Source organism: Elephas maximus, chromosome 25 (assembly GCF_024166365.1).
Source record: "Elephas maximus indicus isolate mEleMax1 chromosome 25, mEleMax1 primary haplotype, whole genome shotgun sequence".
Lineage (NCBI taxonomy): Eukaryota > Metazoa > Chordata > Mammalia > Proboscidea > Elephantidae > Elephas > Elephas maximus.
In genome coordinates, this window is record NC_064843.1 from 10,937,406 (window position 1) to 10,962,941 (window position 25,536).

Genomic DNA, 25,536 nt, shown 5'->3' on the forward strand with positions numbered 1-25,536 from the left:
TTTGGTTTTTTGTTCATTTGCCTTCTACCTGGAAATTTTTCATTGCCTTTCTTGTAATGCGGGGACTGCTGCTGCTGCTGAATTCTCTTAGCTTTTGGTTTTCCAAAAAGGTTACTGACTTCACGTTTGAAGGATAATTCTGACTTTTTTTTTTTTTTTTTTTTGCTTTGAGCACTTTAAAGATGTTGCTCCACTGCTATCTGGCCTCCATTGTTTCTGTGTTAAGTTAACCTTCATCCATACTGTTGTTTCCCTGTATACAATGTTTTGTATCTCTGGCTGCTTTTTAGTATTTTCTCTTTATCTTTGGTTTTTACAAGTCTGACTATGATGTGCCTAGATGAGGTTTTCTTTGTGTTTATTTTGCTTGGGTTTGTGAGCTGATGTTTCACCAAGTTTGGGTAAACATCAGCCATTCATTTTTGAAATATCTTGCTTTCTGTTCTTTTCTCTTCATGACTTCTGGGTCTCCAATTATACGTGTCAGACTCTCTGAATTTGTCCTTACCGTACTGAGTGGGGCTCTGTCCACGCTCCCACTCTTCTTCCCTGTGTCCTTCTGGCCGGCTAACCTGCTCCGTCAGGTGTCTGGAGAACGTTCCTCTCGGACACTGCGGCCCGCAGTCTCCGCATTTCCACTTGATTCTCTTAGTTTCTGCTTCTCTGCAGGATTCTCCATCTGTTAAGACTGCTTTTCCTTTAAATTTCTGAACATATTTAAATTTTTTGCTTTAAATTCTTTTGAGCCTGCCAATTCCAACATCTGGGTCACCTTGGGGTTTGTCTCTATCCACTGGCTCACACTTTCCTCTTTTTTTTTTTTATAATGACTTTTATTAAGCTTCAAGTGAACGTTTACAAATCCAATCAGTCTGTCACATATAAGTTTACATACATCTCACTCCCTACTCCCACTTACTCTCCCCGTCTTGAGTCAGCCCTTTCAGTCTCTCCTTTCTTGACAATTTTGCCGGCTTCCCTCTCTCTCTATCCTCCCATCCCCCCTCCAGACAAGAGTTGCCAACACAATCTCAAGTGTACACCTGATATAATTAGCTCACTCTTCATCAGCGTCTCTCTCCCACCCGCTGACCAGTCCCTTTCATGTCTGATGAGTTGTCTTCAGGGATGGTTCCTGTCCTGTGTCAACAGAAGGTCTGGAGAGCATGACCGCCGGGATTCCTCCAGTCTCAGTCAGACCATTAAGTTTGGTCTTCTTATGAGAATTTGGGGTCTGCATCCCACTGCTCTCCTGCTCCCTCAGGGGTCCTCTGCTGAGCTCCCTGTCAGGGCAGTCATCGATTGTGGCCGGGCACCAACTAGTTCTTCTGGTCTCAGGATGATGTAGGTCTCTGGTTCATGTGGCCCTTTCTGTCTCTTGGGCTCTTAGTTGTCATGTGGGCTTGGTGTTCTTCATTTTCCTTTGCTCCAGGTGGGTTGAGACCAATTGCTGCATCTTAGATGGCTGCTTGTTAGCATTTAAGACCCCAGACGCCACATTTCAAAGTGGGATGCAGAATGATTTCATAATAGAATTATTTTGCCAATTGACTTAGAAGTCCCCGCAAACCATGTTCCCCAGACCCCCGCGCTTGCTCCGCTGAGCTTTGAAGCATTCATTTTATCCCGGAAACTTCTTTGCTTTTGGTCCAGTCCAATTGAGCTGACCTTCCATGTATTGAGTGTTGTCTTTCCCTTCACCTAAAGCAGTTCTTATCTACTGATTAATCAATAAAAAAACCCTCTCCCACCCTCCCTCCCTCCCCCCCTCGTAACCACAAAAGTATGTGTTCTTCTCAGGTTTACTATTTCTCAAGATCTTATAATAGTGGTCTTATACAGTATTTGTCCTTTTGCCTCTGACTCATTTCGCTCAGCATAATGCCTTCCAGGTTCCTCCACTTTCCTCTTTTTTTTATATGTGTAGTAATTTTGACTGTAAACTGGCCATTGTGGATGATACGCTGTGGACTCTTTTCTGTTACCTTCTCTGAAGAGTGTTAAATTACTGGCTCATCACCCTGAAGACCCGTTTTACACATTTTTAGGGTAGGTTTATTTGGGTTTGCCCTTAGTCCTAGGACATGGTCTCTATTCCTAAGGCATGGCCCTTTTGAGGTTTTAACAGAATGCTCAAAGTGACCCAATCTCCAGGAACATGGCAGGATTCAAGCTCCACACTCCATCCCTTCTGTCGGAAGCAGCAGCTGAAATCTCTGTCCAGCTGTTGCTTTGTGCTGGGTTCCTTAACACCTCATCCGTGCATGTGCAACTCAGGACTCAGCCAAAAGCTTGAGGGGGATGTACAGATTTTGGGGGTCCTCTGGCTCCCTCCTTTCTTGGATTTGCCTCTTCTTTTTCCAGATGCTCTAGCAGCCCCAACTCTGCCCTCAAATACCTCCAGCTAGAAAGACAGGTTTTCTTCTTCAGTTCTAGTAGCCTGAGCCACATATACTAGGGTGTGCCCATTGAGGAAAAGCTGTATAAACGTGGATCTCGCCCAGTTTAATTCCTTTCTTTAGTCCCTGACTACATCTGGTTGTTCAGCAGTACCTTCAAAAAGTGTTTTAATATTATAACCAGTTTATATATAGTTGTTACATATGGGTGGGTTAGTGGCAATGGAACTCTTTCCATGTCTTTGCGGTAAAAAGAAAGGAGGTGGCAGCATATGAAGAGACTCCAAGGATGTCAGCACGTATCAGGCTCCAAATCTAGCTCTCAATCAAGGGTTGCAAACCTTTTCTGTAAAATGCCCAAAAAACCAAACCCATTGCTGTTGAGTTGATTCTGACTCATAGTGACCCTACAGGACAGAGCAGAGTTGCCCCCACAGGGTTTCTAATGCTGTAATCTTTATGAAAGCTAGTAGGTCCGAACTGCCAACCTTTCGGTTAGCAGCTAAGTGTTTAACCGTTGTTCCACCATGGCTCCTTTGTAAAAGGCCAGGGAGTAAGTACTATAACATTGTGAACAAATCTGTCTCGGAAGAAGTACAGCCAGAATGCTCCTTAGAAGCAAAGATGGCGAGACTTCGTCTCCCTTACTTTAGACATGTTATCAGGAGGGACCATTCCCTGGAGAAGGACATCATGCTTGGTAAAGCAGAGGGTCAGTGAAAAAGAGGAAAACCCTCAATGAGATGGATTAACACACTGGCTGCTACAATGGGCTCAAACACAGCAATGATACTAAGGATGTCACAGGACCAAGCAGTGCTTCATTCTGCTGTACACAGGGTTGCTATGAGTAGGAACCAATTCAATGGAACCTAAGAACAACAGAAAATACTTTAGGCTTTATGGGTCATATGTTCTTAGTTTCAACTACTTATCTCTATTAACTGCTATTGTACTCAACTGCTATTGTAGCGTGAAAGCAGCCATAGACAATATGTCAACAAGTAAGTGTGGCTGTGGTCCGATAAAACTTTATTTACCAGAACAGGCAGTGGGCTGGATTTGGCCTGTGGGCCACAGTTTGCCAACCTCAGCTTTAGATGATACTAAGCTACTACACTTCTGATTTTAGAAACAAGCACAATTCCTTACATGACTACTGTGACAGTAAATGCATCTGTGCCATCCTGGTGCTGTGGCCTCTGTGGAGATGGTCATCAGGAGAAAGCACATTACCACTCAGGGACAGACATCTGCGAGCACCAGATGCTTATAAAGCCTTCTTTTAGATCTCCATGTACATGTGGGGAGTACCTGAAATGCTTTCTGCTACATTTATGGTGTATTTACAGCACTTAATTACGCACGGTCCTGTAACTGGCTCAGCGCTTAGTGACGGATAACTGGCGGTGGAAAAAGGTTGCGTAAAATGAATTCATTTGGGATAGCAAATAATAGGGACCGAACAGTCTGACAAAGGGTCTATCTTGAGAAAATAAATGTAAAATCATGAAAACAAGTTTCATTTTATCTGGTATTTGGGAAAAAAAACAACAAAAAAAAAGGTTTATAATTGCAACCAGGAGCTAGTTATTGGGATGGAGACTGAATCAAAGCTGGCTGGTACTTTGGCTGTGATCCTTCTGATGGAGCTGTATGCCAGCACAATGTGATATCTTCCATCTCATGTTTGACTTGCACGGCCGCATCATAAAAAGGGTCATTTTTACACAAATATTTGAGGACTCCATCAATTTTCCTTCGGTCTCTCTTCATCCTTTCATACGCAAATCATCCTTTTCTGAAGCACTTATGCCATCATTCTGATGATAATAAGATCCTTGCCATCAAAGGCTTTTGCATGACATTTGAGAAGTTCTCCAAAATCACTTTTAACGACTTAATGACTTCACTTTGTAATCAATTTTAACTAGACCATCAGGAAGACAACCCACCTGTTGAAACTATATGCAGCAACAGATGCTAGGGTTAAAAGGGGAGGATGCTGAAAAAAAAAAAGATCATCAAAAAGGGATCTCATTTTGTGATGACTTCTGGCTCCATAGTAAGTCTCTTGCTTACAGAGAACTGAAATGATAAATACCAAATACCAGAAAATTGTAATTTGAGGCATGCAATACTCACATGGCATGAGTAGGTAGAGGATCTGTCTTTATCTCTGCCAAAGAAGTTGACGAATCTACTGGCATCACTACTGTATGCCAGTGGCTGAGAGCAGAGACGTGAGGGAGACAGAACCTGCCCCTCAAGGAGCTCACAGTCTAACAAAGACAGACAAGTAAGGAAACAGGAGACAATCCTGTGGATGAGGACAATCAAAGTCTGCTCAGGGTACAAAGGTCTACCCCACTCATTGATTCATCCAACCAGTATGTGAGTATCAGGTCTATGTCAAGCACTGTGCTAGACTCTGGTAATACAGCTGTGAACAATACAGATGTGGTCTCACTCTCCAAGTTTACCATCTGGTGGGAGTGACCACTGATACACAGGGAAGAAGACAGATACCTAATGTAACTGGCGATAACTGTCCAGAGAGAAATGAATACGGGGCAGTGATGGAGAATGAACCGGGGGGTCTGCTTAGACATGGTGGGCCAGAGCAAACTCTGAGGCTATCAGGTCATCAGGGAGCCAGCTGGCCAGGTGCAAGTGGAGGGAAGAGTTTTCCAGAGAGAGGAAACGCCACATATGAGAAGGGCTGACTGGAGAGGACCTGATGTCTGAGGAGCTGGGTGGGGCCGGAGGGGCTAGACTCTCTGGGTCAGAGGGTGGATGGCATGGGAGGGCACTGAGGGGAGAGGCTTTTGAGGCCACTGCTCAGGGCTGGGCTGTGATGAGAGGGGCGGGGGAAGTTGTGGAAGGGTTGTTGCCGTTAGGTCCCGGTCAAGTCGGTTCCGACTCATAGTGACCCCACGCACAACAGAATAAAACACTGCTTGGTCCTGCGCCATCCTCATAATCGTTGTTATGCTTGAGCTCATTGTTGCAGCCACTATGTCAATCCACCTCATTGAGGGTCTTCCTCTTTTCTGTTGACCCTGTACTTTGCCAAGCATGATGTCCTTCTCCAGGGACTGATCCCTCCTGACAACATGTCCAAAGTATGTAAGATGCAGTCTCGCCATCCTTGCTTCCAAGGAGCATTCTGGTTGTGCTTCTTCCAGGACAGATTTGTTCGTTCTTTTGGCAGTCCATGGTATATTCAATATTCTTCGCCAACACCACAATTCAAAGACGTCAATTCTTCTTCAGTCTTCCTTATTCGCTGTCTAGCTTTCACATGCATCTGGTGCTACTGAAAATACCATGGCTTGGGTCAGGTGCACCTTAGTCTTCAAGGTGACATCTTTGCTTTTCAACACTTTAAAGAGGTCCTTTGCAGCAAATTTGCCCAATGTGGTGCATCGTTTGATTTCTTGACTGCTACTTCCATGGCTCTTGGTTGTGGATCCAAGTAAAATGAAATCCTTGACAACTTCAATCCTTTCTCCATTTATCATGATGTTGCTCATTGGTCCAGTTGTGAGGATTTTTGTTTTCTTTATGTTGAGGTGCGATCCATACTGAAGGCTGTGGCCTTTGATCTTCATTAGTAAGTGCTTCAGGTCCTCTTCACTTAGCAAGCAAGGTTGTATCATCTGCATAACACAGGTTGTTAATGAGTCTTCCTCCAATCCTGATGCCCCATTCTTCTTCATATAGTCCAGCTTCTCGGATTATTTGCTCAGCATACAGATTGAATAGGTATGGTGAAAGGATACAACCCTGGCGCACACCTTTCCCGACTTTAAACCAATCAGTATCTCCTTGTTCTGTCTGAACGACCACCTCTTGATCTATGTAAAAGTTCCTCATGAGCACAATTAAGTGTTCTGGAATTCCCATTCTTCCCAACGTTAGCCATAATTTGTTATGATCCACACAGTCGAATGCCTTTGTATAGTCAATAAAACACAGGTAAACATCCTTCTGGTATTCTCTGCTTTCAGCCAGGATCCATCTGACATCAGCAATGATATCCCTGGTTCCATGTCCTCTTCTGAAACCGGCCTGAATTTCTGGCAGTTCCCTGTCGATATACTGCTGCAGCCGTTTTTGAATGATCTTCACCAAATTTTGCTTGCATGTGATATTAATAATATTGTTCGATAATTTCCACATGTGGTTGGATCACCTTTCTTGGGAATAGGCATAAATATGGATCTTTTCCAGTCAGTTGGCCAGGAAGCCGTCTTCCATATTTCTTGGCACAGACGAGTGACCACCTCCAGCACTACATCTGTTTGTTGAAACATCTCAATTGAGATGCTGTCAATTCCTGGAGCCTTGCTTTTCACCAATGCCTTCAGAGCAGCTTGGACTTCCTTCCTTCATCGTGGAAGGGTACTGGCAGGAAAATGACCTTGTCTAGTGTATGCTCCCCAAGGATTCCTCTGAGTCCTGTGAGGAGAGGGGACATTCCAAGGCCAGGGGAAGGGAAGGCAAGAAAAATAGTTAAAAGGCTACAGGAGTGAGTTATAGGCAGCTAGGAGCAAGGTGCTGGTAGTGGACGCAGAGAAAAGGCTGCTGGTAGTGGACACAGAGAGAAAGGAACGTACCCGAGACATATTTAGAAAGGAGGAGGGCTTAGAGTGAGGGAGCTGTCAAAGCTGACCTCCGGATCCACGGGTGGCAGTGTGGTCCCCTATCTGAGAACAGCAGGGATGGCTAGGAAAGCCCCCTTGAAGTCAAACAGAGGTGGGCTCTGAAGGCTACATATGAGTTTTCTAGGCCAAAGAAAGGATCGTAGGGAGGCAATCAAGGCCAAGGGGACACTACATACAAGGGGATGAGGGTGAGAAAATGTACTGCCTGCTTGGGGAACGACGGGCAGGTGAGCACGGGAGGGCAAACAGGCAGGCGGTACACACAGCGCTGAGGCAGGCACACTCAGAGCCTTGAATGCTGCACCCAAGACATACTGGTGGTCCTTGAGCCAGGACCAGCTCATAGCTGCATCTGGTATGGCTCTCCTGGCATTTCAAACACTTTGTGATTGGCTGTCAGATTTAAAATGAGGAGCATTTACTGAGATCCAGGCCTTGAGCTTTTCTTAAACGTTGCAGTCTGGCAGCCCTGGATGTGTGCTCTTGCCTGGCAACAAGAGGGTGCAGTGAGTGCTCCTCAGCTGGTGCTCCCATCTCAGCGCCCCCACACCCTGCTCCCCGGGCAGCTCTCCTTTGGCCCAGGCTGCCCACCTGTCTCCACTCCCTGCCAGGTTAGGCATCTCCCCTGCAAGCCCTGTGCTAAGTGCATCTTAGAGCTACGAGTCCTGGTGCAGAATCAATCAGAAGTGGGAAAACACGAGGCCGGCCAACCAGTTAATTACAAAACTTAACAGGCTCCTGCTATTCTCCTCGCAGTATGGGAGAGGCACAAACCCTGGTGTCATTATTCTCTTTTCATGTTCTTGAAAAAAGGTGTTATACATCACCGTGTATCCCAGCGAATGGTTCTGCTTTAAAGTGTAATGGGCTCTGTCTTACAGCATGATTCTTTACGATGCAGGTGTTGTGGTAGCATCTGCGATGTGTGAGGGGGTAACTGAAACTTGGCATTTAGTGGAAAGGCCCATATATTACTGGCCTAAGAGCCACACTGGTGGTGGTGTGGTTAAGTGCTGCGGCTGCTAACCAAAGGGTCAGCAGTTCAAATCTACCAGGTGCTCCTTGGAAACTCTATGGGGCAGTTCTACTCTGTTCTATAGGGTCTCTATCAGTCGGAATCGACTCCACGGCACAGGGTTTGGTTTTTTTTTTTTTTAAGAGCCACACAAGTTCTTGGCTAACAGGGCAGACCTCAGGGCTGCAGCTACAGGTAACATTCAGGATGACTCTGTGGGAAGCAACCCTTCTGAAGGACAAAGAGTGATGACCACTGAGTCTAGCCGTCCCAAATGCTCCATCTCACAGGCACAGCCCAACCCGAGAAGAGGGCAGCAGGTGAAGGTAACCGGATGCATCTCAGATGAGCAATGGGGCTTGGGGCATGGCATCTGGTGTTCACAAAATGGGGGACACCAAACACAGCAAGCCGGAGACGTTTAATCTGTACAAACGTGTGGTGTCTGCATCTAGGGCAACAGTGCCGTAATGGCTGGTTTTGTTTCCCTTCATTTTTCTGCAATGATTCTTGTCAGACTTTATGCCGCGTGCAGCATCTAGGCTGTCTTAGATAAGACCGTGATGACAATTTTCCTGATTACTGCTGGTTTACTTTTAAGAGCTGAAGATAGCCCTGGGCATCTATCAGCTGTTCTGTTCTGATAGTGCTGCTTGAGAACAAAACTAAAAGGCAGTTAAATGATGAGGTGGCTGCCAAGTGCCCCTGGGGGTCGGACTCAGTGTCCAGAGGGAAGGGAGGCAGCAGCACAGGGCTGTTCCCTTTCCTGCCCCTGGGGCCCTTCCTATCTGGGGGCATCACTGAATCCCATTCCGCACTGTGCTGCTGCGGCCCAAGCCTCATTTATGGTTCGGGCCCTTCCTCAAGCAGATAACCATCTTGGACAATTTTATCATTGGGCATTTATTAAGTACCTATTGCAGGGCACCATGTTAGCTCATCCATTTCACTTAAACCTCAAACTTTATATGCTGTTAAGCTCCTTCTTTAGCTTTTAAAAGGCAGCTATAGATGAGATGTGCTTCACTCTCCCTTTCTACCACGACTTCTTTGATGTTGTAGCTGAAGAACAGACCCCATCACACACCACGCTCTGAGCAGGGCTGGATGGGGCCCATTAGCCAGCACTTACTTTAAGATGCTAAAACGTATAAAAACATCCTCAATGCCCATGATCACTTTCTCCATCAGTGGACTCTGAGGCTCTAATTGAAAAGAAAAAGGCTGGCCTACGCAAATGGAAATAGATGTGTCTCTGGCACATACAACAGGAATAAGGAACGAGAAGACGCAAGGGATGCCGACAGCTCAGTTGGAGCCTTAATTGGGGCCTCAGAAAAACACGTAGTAAATTAAAGAGTGACTTACTCGTTCTTGTCCAGCCGTATCCCAGATTAGGAATTTATGTAGCTCATTTTGGTACTGGACAGTCTTGGTCATAAAAGATGCCCTATAAAGAGAGACCTAAATGATCAGAACACAAGGACTGAAAGCACACGTCCAGCCCCAGCTAGAAACATCCCTTAGATGTAATGCTGACACTCCCAGCTCCACACCACATCCTAACTGTGCTCCTCTCCGGAGTACTGGTGGGATGTTTGGGCGTTGGCTGCACGTTCCACGTCACTGAAGCAGCAGCACATCCACCCAATGCAAAAAAGGGAGAAGTCTCTGGCTTCCGACTGCCTGAGCTCGGCGTCAAAAGAACCAAGAGGTATTCTGGTAATCCAGGTGTTGCCCTCCCTTGTGAAATTAAAACAAACAAAAACAACCCGTTGCTGTTGAGTAGATGCCGATTCACAGTGACCCTATGGTACAGAGTAGAACTGCCCCACAGGGTTTCCAAGGCTGTCACCTTTACAGGAGCAGACTGCTACATCTTTCTCCTGGGGAGTGGCTGGCGTGTTCAAATTACCAACCTTATGGTTAGTAGCCACCAGGGCTCCTTTTCGTAAAATACAGAAGCTGTTATTTAAGAAGATGTCAAAATGGGGAAAGTTTCCAAACAAGCTTTGTGTCCAGGCTGTGTGTGCACTGGTGAAAATCATTAAGCCATTTGTGTTTGTCCTCCCTGCACTCCCCAGTCACATGTACATAAACAGCTGAGTAGGAGCTGGTGTCAGGCTGTCAGGCTGAAGTTCACAAAATTAAGATTCTAAACAAAGAGAAGGGAGACGGTGGAGAGGCAGCCACGGCTGCACCAAGGTGAACTGATTCACTGGCAGCACCCACCTCTGGTCTTTAGGAACGGAAAAGGCCTTGCAGCGGGGGCCCACAGCAGACCCAGGTCCTTGCCAAGTCCCGGGATGGGGGAGGGGAGAGGAGTGATGGTACACAGGCCACGCTGGTCACCTGGACGGGCCCAGGGTACTTGGAAGGCAGGGTTCCTATGCTTTTTCGGGTTCCATACTTTTTGGAGGTGTTCCAGTGAGATCCCCCAATCTGGCCTATTCTCTGAGGAGCTCTGATGGCCCATTATGCATACTTGGAGCTCCAGGGGCTGGTGCAGGTTCAAGTATCCTGCCTAGGGGCTGACCCAGCTACTGGAGTACCTTCCACTCCCCACCTTGCCCGCAGAGCAGTCTCCTGGGAAGTCTTCTGACTCCGAGTCTCCTCAGTGCATCCCAGGCTGGCTTGTAGAGCCTGGGAGTAACTACACGGTCTTTCCTACTGGGTAATGAGCCCTCTGGGGCCAGGCCAACCTGTGCTCTTGGAATCACGCCCCATCACACCCATGAGGACATGGAACTCAATGGCTAGGCATTTTCAGATATGCTGAACACTTGCTTTCGTTGAAATTCAAGTACAGATAACATAGTCTTTAAGAAAGTGTAAGTTAAAATCAACAGAACGACTTTTTGAAGACTCACTGAGCTTAGGTAAGTATCAGAGTCTTAAGTTTTGAAAACTTAAACTCTGAGACAATGAATTCCTGGCAGTACCGATATAAACTAATGGCTTAGCGAGCAGCCTCCAAAATGGAAGCTGCAACGAGGAGGGGAAGATGAGTTAGGAGGCAAGATGACACTTACTGGAAAGCAATATTTACTGGGTATTTATTTACTAGAAACTTCCCCCTCGGTGCCCTCAGTAAAGTGCTATGTGCACAGAAGGTGCTCGATAAGTGGTTATTCTATCAAGAACTTCTGGCAACTCACCACTAGGATTAAATCAGGATGGGCAACAAGGCTTCTCACTTAGGAAAGACCTAAGCATTCAAAAAACATTGCTTATTGTGAGGACTAAATGGGAAGATGTATGTGAAAGTGCTTTGCAAATTGTAAAGCACTATACCTATACAAGGTATTATTATTATTATTTAAAGGCAGCTCCAGGAAATGTTTTTAGCTTAGACTTTGCAATTAGTCCTAAAAGCTTGCAACTAAACTCTCCATCAATTATGGCTGTGGTGTTACACTTAAGAGTGACAACAGGCATCCAACAGAAGCCTATTAACACAGCCAGTGCATCCAACACATCCATTTCGGCTACACACAGGATAAGAAAAAAATCTGCTTCAAGTAGACAAAAAGCAGAGGAAGGTATATGCAACAATTAGGAAATTTTTGTTAGAGGGTTACAACTCACTCAAGTTCAGCCTACCTGTCGACCATTTCCCCTTTAAGGAAAACGAAGATTCATTACTCAGGCAGGAGAAATGAAAACAAAATGGCAGCTGCAACGCAATGACAGTTTCCTTAAGGATTAAACCTGGATTCCTGTCTCTGACCCTCCACTCATCCTTCTGCTTTCCCACCTCATCATTCTCACCACACCTCCTTTCTCCCTACAATGAGGTCTTCTTGTGCCCTAAGCTTTCTTTGGGGGTCCATGTCTATGTCTGTTGGCTTCTTCTCCTTTCGTCACCAATATCACTGCCCCCATAAGCAGTTCGTTAGGAGTATTGTCTGCCCATCTGTCTCTACCACCTAGAAAAGACCCAAGCCACCATTTGACCTGCTTTCCCTATCCAATGGTGGAGTCGCTACCTGCTGGAGGAAGTTACCAAGCATGTGGAGTGAAGACGCTGTCCACCCTCGGCTGGGACGGGCTCTTAGACATTCTCCCATTCTACACAGCGATGACTCCACACTCCCACCACTCCTTTCCAGCTCCCTACCACCTCCCGCTACCCTCCTTTTGGGGGCAACAGCTTGTTTCAGTCTTCTCAGAGAAAACAAAGATTATAAGCCCTAGGTCCCTCAACGTGCTCCCCATGCCAATCCTCCCAACTGCAGAATAAACAGATTTCCAGTCACACTGGCCGTGATTCCACCTGACTCTGGCTAAGCCAGAGATGTCTTATCTTTGGTTCATTCGACACTGCTGCCCTGGTTGATGACCTCAGTGCATACTGCACGGGCCACTGTAGTAGACAAACTGATCTCCTCCCCCAGTCTCACATCCTTCCAGTTGTCCCTATACCTGCTGGTCCTTTTTCTTGGATGCTTTCCACTGGCTCTCCCCTGGCCAGATGCTCCTCATTTTTCAAGTCTCAGCTCAAATGTCAACAATCGCAGAAGTCTGTGCTGCCCACCCAGCTTCATTCCAACATATCGCCCCGCTTCTGTCTTCAAAGTCCGTCCCACAATTCCTGACTAGCTTATTTATGGCTCACTGGTTCAATGTCTAACTCAACTTTGAGAAATATAAGCTCCATGAGGGAAGAGACCTTGCTGTATTCCTCCTCTGTAATAGGGTGGCTTCCTCATTTCTCGCCTCCTTGTAGCCTACGACTCTTACAAAACATCCACCATGGTGACTCCAAGTTATTTCGCTTTCTGTTATTCCAGTAGTTCTAGGGCGTCTTGGATAAACACTTCCCGAAGCATGAAAAGAAAAACTATGGGAGTGCAGGTCCAGAGCTCTTTAACGGTAGCCAGGTGTGTGGCCTCTAGGGTATGAGAGATGTGGTTCAACTAGCAGGGCTGACTATGCCCAGGGAATGTCCTTCCTGTCCCCTCCTGCTCAGCTACCAGCTCTAAACCCCACCCTTGCCAACAAGCAACAGGAAAATTCCATAAGTTACAACTGAAGGTCACTGTGTTTATCCATCACTCAGAATTCTTCTAAGAAGTCTTGCAGTACTTTCCTCTTTGAGGGTCTCTTTTTGCCACCCACTTACATGTTGAATCCAGTCCCATCTTGGATGGCCATGGTGAGATGACCACTACTCCCTTCCTCCCATATTCTCCTGAGCCTCAAAATGTCTCTTTATAGTAGCAATTGTCTTTGGTGATTTTTGAGAGACTTTGAACTCTCAGCCTATCACACTTGTGAGAACCACTTCCTCCTCCCTCAGCATTTGGGATCCAGTTCTTCTCTGCAGAAAATGCCTGGACTCCGGGGTTTGACTCAGCAGGGGTACTGCCCGTTGTCCTTCCCTGATGGCATCCGGCCTCTTCTGAGATCTGGGCTAGTCCTGGGGCAGAAGGCCGCCTTCACTACCAGCAATCCCTTCCCGTAGCTTCAGGGTCTTATCTGCTGAGGATAGCACATTCTGCATTTGGCTGACTTTAGACAAGCTAGATACCTCATCACCATTTCAAATTTAACTTGGTGAAGGCAGGACTCATTTTTATTACCCACCCTCCACTGTCCCTCACTCCAAGTTCTCAATCATAGTACATTATGTCTACCTTCCACATAACAGAAACTGATCCATAACTATTCTTTGTTCTTTCTTGCTTGCATCCAATTTTGCAGTAGAGCTGTCTGGTTCTTCATTTTACATTTAATCTACACTTGAACCTCAACCCCTGACATAAATTCATAAATGGGACCTAATCTTTGAGCGGGACTACTACAATTTTTTCCCTTCCCTTGTCACTCCAACTCTAGGATCACTTCTTTAATGTTCGAGTTAAAATGACGTGGAAGGTCTGATAACTTCAATATCTTGCTTTCTGAAAAACAGGCAATGGCTTCCTGCCATCCAAATGATACATTTTTATTTTCCAGCCTGCTGTTTACTTGTCTGATAACCTTATTTTTCACTACTAAACCATCTCTCTTCCCTCTGCCTAGGCAGATCTTATTACCTCTTTAATCTAAAATCCCTACCAGCATTATTTCCTAAAGCTAGAATGCCTTTCATATACTACTCCATTTTTCATGACATTCTAAAAATACGACTTCAACGTGCACCAAGCAGTCACGATCTTTGGGCAGAGTACGTGTCCCCAATGAAAATACTCGCCCACAAGGTGTCGTAACATTTTCCTTTAACTGCAGTGCACTTGTTAGTTCTCTTGGAGCGTAGGTGCACTCTGACGGCTCATCCCAGTACCTTTCTTGACCAAAAACCCTTTTCTTTGGAGGGCACAGGGGATGCTGTCACTCTCACAATGATATCATACCCATTTGAGGATGAACAACTCAGTCCATTTTAACATTAATGAAGGAGCACAATTTTTAAAGAACCCCTTGCGGTGGAGTTGATTCCGACTCATAGCGACTCTATATGGCAGAGTAGAATTGTCCCATAGGATTTCCAAGGCTGTGATCTTTACAGAAGCGGACTGCCACATCTTTCTCCTGCAGAGATGGCTGGTGGGTTTGAACCACCAACGTTTAGGTCATCTGTCGAGCGCTTAACCACTGTGCCACCAAGGTTCCTATAATGTCTGTTGTTGTTGTTAGGTGCTGTTGAGTCAGTTCTGACTCATAGTGACCTTATGTACAGCAGAATGAAACAATGCTCAGTTCTGTGCCATCCTCACATCTGTTGCTATGTTTGAGTCCACTCTTACAGCCACTGTATCAATTGATCTCATGGAAGGTGTTCTCTTTCACTGACCCTCTACCAAGCATGATGTCCTTCTCCAGGGACTGGTTCCTCCTGATGGCATGTCCAAAGTACGTGAGACAAAGTCTTGCCATCCTTGCTTCCAGGGAGCACTCCTGCCTGTTCTTCTTCCAAGACAGATGGTTTGTTCTTCTAGCAGTCTACAGTATATTCAATATTCTTTGCCAAGACCATAATTTAAAGGCATCAGTTCTTTGGTCTTCTTTATCCATTTTCCAGCTTTCACATGCATAGGAGGAGACTGAAAATATCATGGCTTGAGTCAGGCGCACCTTAGTCCTCAAAGTGACATCTTTGCTTTTGAATACTTTAAAGAGGTCTTTTGCAGAAGATTTGCCCAACGCAATGCATCTTTTGATTTCTTGACTGCTGCTTCCACAGGTGTTGATTGTGGATCCAAGTAAAATGAAATCCTTGACAACTTCAATCTTTTCTCCATTCATCACAATGTTCCTTATTGGTCTAGTTCTGAGAGTTTTTTTTTTTCTTCTTCTTTATGTTGAGGTGTAATCCATACTGAAGACTGTGGTCTTTGATCTTCATCAGTAAGTGCTTCAAGTCTTCTTCATTTTCACCAAACTACGTTGTGTTGTCTGCATACAGCAGGTTGTTAATGAGTCCTCCTCCAATCCTGATGCCCCGTGCTTCTTCATATAGTCCAGGCTCTTGGCTTATCTGCTCAAGGTACAGACTGAAGAGGTATGGTGAAAGGATACAACCCTGATGCATAACTTTCCTGACTTTAAAACAGACAGTATCCCCTTGTTCTGTTCAAATGACTGCCTCTTGATCTTTGTACAGGTTCCTCATGAGTACAATTAAGTGTTACAGAATTCCCATTCTCTGCAATGTTATCCATAATTTGTTATGTATGATCCACACAGCTGAATGCCTTAACATAGTCAATAAAACACAGGTAAACATCTTTCTGGTATTTCAGGCAAGATCCATCTGACATCAGCAATGATATCCCTGGTTCCACATACTCTTCTAAATCTGGCTTGAATTTCTGGCAGTTTCCTGTCGATATACTGCTGCAGCCGCTTTTGAATGATCTTCAGCAAAATTTTGCTTGCGTGTGGTATTAACGATATTGTTCAATAACTTCCATGTTCAGTTGGATCATCTTTCTTGGGAATACACATAAATATGGGTCTCTTCCAATTGGTTGGCCAGACAGCTATCTTTCAAATTTCTTGGCCTCGATGAACATGTACTTCCAGCACTGCATCTGTTTGTTAAAACATCTCAATTGGTATTCCGTCAATTCCTGGAGCCTTTTTTTTTTGCCAATGCCTTCAGTGCAGCTTGGACTTCTTTCTTCAGTACCATCGGTTCTTGATCATGTTACCTTCTCAAATGGTTGAATGTCCACCAATTCTTTTTGTTTTAGTGACTCTGTGCATTTCTTCCACCTTCTTTTTTTTTTTTAATTAATTTTTATTAAGCTTCAAGTGAACATTTACCATTCCAATCAGTCTGTCACATGTAGGTTTACATACATCATACTCCCTTCTCCCACTTGCTCTCCCCCTATTGAGTCAGCCCTTTCAGTCTCTCGTTTCGTGCCAATTTTGCCATCTTCCCTCTCTCTCTATCTTCCCATCCCCCCTCCAGTCAAGAGTTGCCAACACACTCTCCAGTGTCCACCTAATTTAATTGGCTCACTCTTCAACAGCATCTCTCTCCCCCCCGCTGACCAGTCCTTTTCATGCCTGATGAGTTGTCTTCGGGGATGGTTCCTGTCCTGTGCCATCAGAAGTTCTGGGGAGCATTGTCTCTGGGATTCCTCTAGTCGCATTCCTATCATTAGGTATAGTCTTTTTATGAGAATTTGGGGTCTGTATCCCATTGGCCTCCTGCTCCCTCAGGAGTTGTCTGTTGTGCTCCCTAGCAGGGCAGACATCAATTGTGGCCGGGCACCAACTAGTTTTTCTGGTCTCAGGATAATGTAGGTCTCTGGTTCATGTGGCCCTCTTCCATCTTCTTTTGATGTTTCCTGTGTTGTTTAATATTTTCCCTGTAGAATCCTTCAGTATTGCAACTCAAAGCTTGAATTTTTTCTTTGGTTCTTTCAGCTTGAGAAATGCTGAGTGTGTTCTTCCCTTTTGGTGCTCTAGCTCTAGCTCTTTGCACATGTCATCATAATACTTTGTCTTCTCAAGCCGCCCTTTGAAATCTTCTGTTCAGCTCTCTTACTTCATCATTTTTTCCTTTTGCTTTAGTTACTTGACATTCAAGAGCAAGTTTCAGAGTCTCTTCTGACATCCATTTTGGTCTTTTCTTTCTCTCTTGTCTTTTTAATAAACTCTTGCTTTCTTCACATATGATGTCCTTGATGTCATTCCACAACTCATCTGGTCTTTGGTCATTAGTGCTGAACTTTTCAAATCTATTCTTGAGATGGTCTCTAAATTCAGGTGGTACTTTCGCTCAGGTCGTACTTTGGCTCTTGTGGACTTGTTCTAATTTTCTTCAGTTTCAACTTGAATTGCATATGAGTAGTTGATGGTCTGATCTGCAGTCAGCCCCTGGCCTTGTTCTGACTGATGATATCGAGGTTTTCCATCGTCTCTTTCCACAGATGTAGTTGATTTGATTCTTGTGTATTCCATGTGGCAAGGTCCACATATATAGTTGCCGTTTATGTTGCTGAATAAAGGTATCTGCAGTGAAGAAGTCGTTGGCCTTGCAAAATTCTATCATGCGATCTCTGGCATCGTTTCTATCACCAAGGCCATATTTTCCAACTACTGATCCTTCTTTGTTTCCAACTTTCACATTCCAATCGACGTTAATTATAAGTGCATCCTGATTACATGCTTGATCAATTTCAGACTGCAGAAGTTGGTAAAAATCTTCAGTTTCTTCATCTTTGGCCTTAGTGGTTGGTGCATAAATTTCAATAATGGTCACATTAACTAGTCTTCCTTGTATGTGGATGGATATTATCCTATCACTGACAGCAATGTACTTTAGGACAGATCTTGAAATGTTCTTTTTGACGATGAATACAATGCCATTCCTCTTCAAGTTGTCATTCCCGGCATAGTAGACCGTATGATTTCCTGATTCCGGATGACCAAAACCAGTCCATTTCATCTTACTAATGCCTACGATATCAATGTTTATGTGTTCCATTGCAGTTTTGATGACTTCCAATTTTTCTAGATTCATACTTTGTACATTCCAGGTCCCAATTATTGACAGACGTTTGCAGCTGTTTCTTCTCATTTTGAGTGGTGCCACACCTGCAAATGAAGGCCTCAAAAACTTGACTCCATCCATGTCATAAAGGTTGACTCTAAGGGGGCAGCTCTCTCCTAGTCGTATTTGGAGTGCCTTCCAGCCTGAGGGGCTCATCTTCCAGCACTGTATCAGACAATGTTCCACTGCCATTGGTAAGGTTTTTAATGACTAATTCTTTTCAGAATTAGACCACCAGTTTCTTAGCCTAGACGTTCAGCTGAAACCTGTCCACCATGGGTGACCCTGCTGGTATTTGAATATTGTGGCACAGCTTCCAGCATCACAGCAACACACAAGCCCCCACAGTACAACAAACTGACAGACAAGTGTGGGGAGGGCAATGGAGAGTGACCAAAAGAAGGTAAAAGTGTTGGAGATTCAATCTTTGAAAGAAGAAAATCTCAAACAGGAAGAAGTGCATTTATAAGGTTTTTTCCTGAGGGCATCACCAGTCTACAGTGCTGGATGGCTAGAAGTCAAACCGAAAACCAGTCCTACTGGCTGAAAGTATCAGAGGATGAGATTCAGGGCCACCAGTGTGGCTGGAAATAGAGGAGGATGTCCTGAAAGGAAGGTAGCTACAAATATGTACACAACTCCTCTCAAATTCACAGTTGGCTCCAAAACTGCACATGCTGGGGGGGGGGGGGGACTTGATGGAGTCCAATAGACAGTAAGAGCAGAAACACTGAAAAAAGTTGAGCAGAGACTTTAGTTGCCACTAACTACAGGCGAGAAAGAATTGGGAGTTTGAATCCTGACAAGTTACAGTGGTCAGTGAATGTTTTGGGTGAATACCCAGGTAGTCATACCTACCTCATCCCAAGACTAAGACAATGTCCCAAGACTAAGGATTTACCATAAGGCTAAAGGCAACACTCCAGCACATCTATTCTAACAACGTGTAACACCAAGCTCCCGCTACTTCAAGGTGATAAGCCTGTAATTTAACTTTGTTACAACAAAACTCAGTACTCTTCAGCAGAAGAGAACTTAAAATCTCTAAAACATATCATCTGTACAATCCAATATAAAATTAAAAAATGACTAGATATACAAACAAATGGAACCCAAAGTCAAAAGAAAAAACAGTAAATAGCAACAAATTCCAAGATAACCTAGATGTTGGAATTCGCAGCCTAGGATTTAAAAGCAGCTATTATAAATATGGAGTCCCTGGGTGGTACAAATGATTAACATGTTTGGCTGCTAACTGAGCAGATGTAGGTTTGAGTCCACCCAGAGGCATCTCAGAAGAAAGGCCTGGTGATCTATTTCCAAGAAACCAGCCACTGAAAACCCTATGAAGCATAGTTCTACACTGACACACATGAGGTAGCCATGAATGGGAATATACTGGATGGTAACTGGTATTATAATCAGGACTTAATGAAGAAAACAGTCATATTGAGTGAAAAGACAGGGAATCTACACAGAGAAATATAAAATATAAAAAAAAAATCAAATGGAAATTCTAGAATTAAGAACAGTGCTTAAAGTGAAAAAAAATTTACTAGATGTGCTTAAGAGAAGACTAGAGACAGCAGAAGGAAGGGTCAGTTGGACTAAAAGACAGATCAATAGCAATTATGAGATTCTAAGAACAGAGAGAGAAAGATGAAAGCCAAACAAAACAAAATAGAGACTCAGTGACTCAGGATAATAGCTAGTGGTCTTATATATGTGTAATTGGAAACCTGTAAGTATAATAAGAGAATGAGGCAGAAAAAATATTTAAAGAAATAATGACCGAAAATGCCCCAAATTTTGTTAAAAATGATCAAATTTCAGATTCAAAAGTTCAATGAACCTGGAGTATATTACACAACTAGCATAACAAATTGCTAAAATTGAAAGATAAGGAGAGGATCTTAAAAGCAGCTGGCGAATAAAAAGATACAGGGGACAACGATAAGGATGATGACAGGCTACTCAACAGAAACAATGGAGGCCAAAAACAACATATAACGTTATTTAAAGTGCTGTAAGAAAAAAACAAACAAAAGAACCCCCTGCCCCCCAAATCTACACTGAGCAAAAATATCCTTCAAAAGTGAGGATAAAATAAAGACATATTCAGGTAAACAAAACTGAGGAACTGGTCACTAGTAGGTATGAATACCCCATGCAACTGTCAGTGTATTGTACTGTGGTGGCTTGCATCTTGCTGTGACACTAGGGGCTATGCCACCGGTATTTCAAATACCAGCAAGGTCACCCATGGTGGACAGGTTTCAGTGGAGCTTCCAGACTAAGAAAGATTAGGAAAGAGGACCTAGCGGTCTGCTTCTAAAAAACTGGCCAGTGAAAACCTTATAAATAGCAGAGGAACACTGTCTGATATACTGCTTGAAGATGAGCCCATCAGGTTGGAAGGCACTCAAATGAGGACTGGGGAAGAGCTGCCTCCTCAAAGTAGAGTCGTCCTTAATGATGTGGATGGAGTCAAGCTTTCGGGAAGTTCATCTGCCAATGTGGCACCACTCGAAATGATAAGAAACAGCTGTAAACATCCATTAATAATCAGAAACCGGGATATAAGAAGCATGAATCTAGGAAAATTGGAAGCCATCAAGAATGAAATGGAACACATAAAGATTGATGTCCTAGGCACTAGTGAGCTGAAAAGGAATGGTACTGGCCATTTTGAATCAGACAATCATATAGTCTACTATGCCAGGAATGATAAATTAAAGAGCAATCGTGTCTCATTCATCGTCAAGATCTACCCTGAAGTACAGTGATGGGATGATATCCACATGCATACAAGGAAGAGCTAGTTAAACAGGACTATTATTCAAATTTATACACCAGTCACTAATGCCAAAGATGAGGAAATCAAAGATTTTTACCAACCTCTGCAGTCTGAAATGGATCAAACATGCACTCAAGATGCATTCCTAATTACTGGTGATTGGAATGCAAAAGTTGGGAACGAAGAAGAAGGATCAATAGTTGGAAAATACAGCCTTGATGACAAAAACCACACCAGAGAATGCATGACAGAATTTTATAAGACCAAAGACTTATTCACTGCAAATATCTTTTTTTCAACAACATAAATGGTGATTACACATGTGAGCCTCAGACATGAATGAAATCAAATACATCTGTGGAAAGAGATGATGGAAAATCTCAATATTAGTCAGAACAAGGACAGGGGCTGACTGCGGAAGAGATCATTAATTGCTCATACGTGAGTTCAAGCTGAAGCTGAAGAAAATTAAAACAAGTCCAAGACCCTTGCCATCAAGTCGATTCCAACTCATAGCAACCTTATAAGACAAAATAGAACTGCCCCATAGGGTTTCCAAGGAGCAACTGGTAGATTTGAAGTGCTGACCTTTTGATGCAGCCAAGCTCTTAACCACTGTCCCACCAGGTCTCTATGTCCAGAGAACCAAAATACAACTTTTGGTATATCCCTCATGAATTTGGAGGCCATCTTAAGAATAGATTTGACTAACTGAACACTAATGACTGAAGACCAGACGAGTTGTCAGATGACATGATACATGAAGAAAGGTCATTAAAAAGATAGGAAAAAGAAAAGACCAAAATGGATGTCAGAAGAAACTCTGCAATTTGCCCCTCAACATAGAGTAGTTAAAGCAAATGGAAGAAATGATGAAGTAAAAGAGCTGAACAGAAGATTTCAAAGGGCAGCTCAAGAAGACAAAGTATTATAATGAAACGTGCAAAGACCTGGAGTTAGAAAACCAAAAGGGAAGAATGAGCTCAGCATTTCTCAAGCTGAAAGAACTGAAGAGAAAATTCAAGCCTTGAGTTGCAGAAGTGAAGGATTCTACGGGGAAAATATTAAATGACCAAGGAAGCATCAAAAGAAGAAGGAAGGAATACAGAGTCACTATACCAAAAAGAATGGGTCAACGTTCAACCATTTCAGGAGGTAGCATACGATCAGGAACCGATGGTACTGAAGCAACAGGCCCAAGCTGCACTGAAGGCACTGGCGAAAAACAAGGCTCCAAGAATTGATGGAACACCAGTTGAGGTGTTTCAACAAATGGATGCAGCACTGGAGTTGCTCGCTCATCTATGCCAAGAAGTTTGGAAGACAGCTACCTGGCCAACCAACTAGAAGAGATCCATATTTGTGCCCCTTCCAAAGCAAGATGATCCAACTGAATGCAGAAATTATTGAACAGTACCATTAATATCAGACACAACTAAAATTTTGCTGAAGATCATTCAAAAATCAGTTGCTATAGTATGCTGACAGGGGACTACCAGAAATTCAAGCCAGATTCAGCAGAAGATGTGGAACAAGGGACATCACTGTTGATGTCAGATAGATCTTGGCTGAAAGCAGAGAATACCAGAAAGATGTTTACCTGTGTTTTAATGACTAGAAAAGGCATTTGACTGTGTGGATCATAACAAATTATGGATAACATTGTGAAGAATGGGAATTCCAGAACACTTACTTGTGCTCTTGTGGAACCTACACATACACAGAGAGGTAGTCATTCAAACAGAATAAAGGGAAACTGCATGGTTTAAAGTCAGGAAAGGTGTGCGTCAGGGTTGTATATTTTTACTATACTTACTTGATCTGTGTGCTGACCAAGTAATCAGAGAAGCTGGACTATATGAAAAAAGAATGGGGCAAAAGGATTGCAAGAAGACTTATTAACAACTATGCAGATGACATAACCTTTCTTGCTGAAAGTGAAGAGGACTTGAAGCACTTAATGATGAAGATCGAACATAAAAACATGAAAAGATCGAACATAAAAAACACACACACACAAAAATCCTCACAAGTGGTCCAAGAAGCAAAATCATGATAAACAAAGAAAATACTGAAGTTGTCAAGCAATTCATTTTACCTGGATCCACAATCAATGCCCACAGAAGCAGCAGTCAAGAAGTCAAATGACATACTGCATTGGGAAATTTGCTGCAAAAGATCTCTTTGAAATGTAAAAAACAAAGGTGTCACTTTGAGGACTAAGGTGCACCCGCCTGAAGCTATGATATTTTCAGTTGCCTTATATGTATGTGAAAGCTGGGCTATGAACAAGGAACACCAAAGAAGAATTGATGTCTTTGAATTACGGTGTTGGCAAAGAATATTGAATATACTATGGGCTACTGAAGAACGAAGAACAAGTAATTCTGTCTTGGAAGAAGTACAGCCACAGCGCTCCTCGAATGGCAAGATAGTCACACTTTCATCTCAGGTACTTTGGACATGTTATCAGAAGTGACCGGTCCCTGGAGAAGGACATCATTCTTGGTAAGGCAGAGGGTCAGTGAAGAGGATGACCCTTAACGAGATGGACTGACACAGCGGCTGCAATGATGGGCTCAAACTTAGTAACAATTGTGAAGATGCGCAGGACCAGGTTCTGTTGTACATGGGGTTGCGGTGAGCTGGAACTGACTCCACAGCACCCAGCAACAACAGCAACAACAGATCCGAATACAGGAAATGCTAAAAGCAGGTCTTCAGGCTGAAGGGAAATGACAGCAGATGAAAACTCAATTCCACAGCAAGGAATGAAAAAGCAGTGGAAATGGTAATACGTGTGTAACATAAAATGGAATTATTTCTGCTCCTCCTCTTTTCTTCCTGCCCTGAATAATTATTAAAGTCCAAATCCACCATTAGGTATTCACAGTGTGGTGGGTGTTCATGGTTTGGAAGGTTAGCATGGGAAGCCTTGGTGGACCAAGATAGGCTGACAAAGGTTGAAAAAGTAGAGTGTCCACACGGGGAAAGTAAGGCAATTGGGTGTGGACTATAGAGTTGTGCAGAATGAAGAGGGAATCAACAATTATGGTTGTTGTTGTCAGTGTTGTATTTTTTTTTTTTTGTATTAAAATCAGTTGTCTTTTAAAGAAATTAGGGAAAAAGAATGTTTTATAATGAGATAGTTATCTTTTTTTAACAAACAATTACCAATTTACAGAAACATTCCAAGTACAATACAAAGGATTTATTTTTCCTCAAACACCTGAGAAAAGTTGCAAATACAAAATCTATTTCTCCCGAACCATTTTATAGTAAGCTGCCAAAATGTCTCATCATCCCTGAATGCTCATGTGCATTTCCTAAAAGCAAGGACATTCTCCTACATAAGCAGAATTAAGATCCACAGAATTTTTGACAAAGGCGCCAAGGCTATTCAACGGGCAAAGGAAAGTCTTTGAACAAATGATGCTAGGACAACTGGATCAACACTTGGGAAAATAATGAACCTCACACTACAGAGAAAAACTAATTTGAGATGGATCAAAAAAACAAATGTAAAACTAATACTGTGAAGATCTTAGAAGAAAACACAGAGGACATCTTTGACACTTTAGGGCAAGCAGAGATTTTTTTTAGAGAGGACAAAGAGAGCATGAAACAAATGAAGCAAAATTGACAGAATGGATTTCATGAAATTTAAAACTCCCCCTCATCAAAAGATATCATTAAGAAAATGAAAAGGGAAGTCACAGACTAGGAGAAAAGTCACAATACATATATCTGAAAAAGGACATACAGCTGGAATATGCAAAGACTTCCTATAGATCAGTAAGAAATAAGAACAAAAAAAGAAAAAAGATTAAAAATGGCCAACTTGAATACTGACTTAATGAAAGATAAACGACAAATAAGAACATGCAAAGATGCTCAACATTATTAGTCATCTGGGAAATGCAAATTAAAAAAAATAAGACACTACTTACTACATCCACAGACTGACCAGTTACACAGGCCGAGTAATGCATGTGGTGAGGGCTGCAGAGCAACTAGAACCGTACACATTGCCAGAGGGAGGGCAAATGACACAACCACTTTGGACAAAGTGTTCGGCGACTTCTGAACTGGCAATTCTACTTCTGGTTATTTACTCAAAGGAAATAAAAAACATATGTCCACAAAATGAGTTGTAAAAAGAATTTCATACCGTCTTTATTCATATACTGGCAACAACCCGGACATCTATAACCAGGAAAATAGATAAACAAATTGTGGTATAATCATTTAAGAAAATATTACTCAGCTAAAAAAACAACATAAAAAACAACTATGATACATGCAGCAACATGGCTGAACCTCCAAAACAATGCTTTGTTGTGAAGTATACACAAAAGTATATACTGTATTATTCCATTTACGTAAAACTCAAGAATAGGCAAATTCATCTATAGTAACTGAAATCACAACAGTCATTGCTTATGGAGAGTAGGGATTCACAGAAGCGGGGCATCAGGGAATTTTCTGAGGTGATGGAAACGTCTGGATCTTGAGCAGGGTGGTGGTTATACAAAATATGCTTTATCAAAACCAAATCATAAGCTGCTTACAACAGACCCAGCTTCAATAAAAAGATACAGAAAGGTTAAGAACAAGAGAATGGGAAAAGACACGCTGTG

The 25,536-nt window shown here is 43.3% G+C and overlaps 1 protein-coding gene across 2 annotated transcripts in view; it reads right to left on the minus strand.

The window, feature by feature from the left end:
* The window catches only part of RAB22A (RAB22A, member RAS oncogene family), a 63,990-nt gene that overhangs the window by 15,920 nt on the left and 22,534 nt on the right, over positions 1-25,536 (minus strand). For both annotated transcript variants that reach the window (XM_049870073.1, XM_049870072.1), the window contains exon 3: positions 9,453-9,534. In XM_049870073.1, the coding sequence (XP_049726030.1) occupies positions 9,453-9,534 (82 nt within the window). The remainder of the gene's footprint in view (positions 1-9,452; positions 9,535-25,536) is intronic.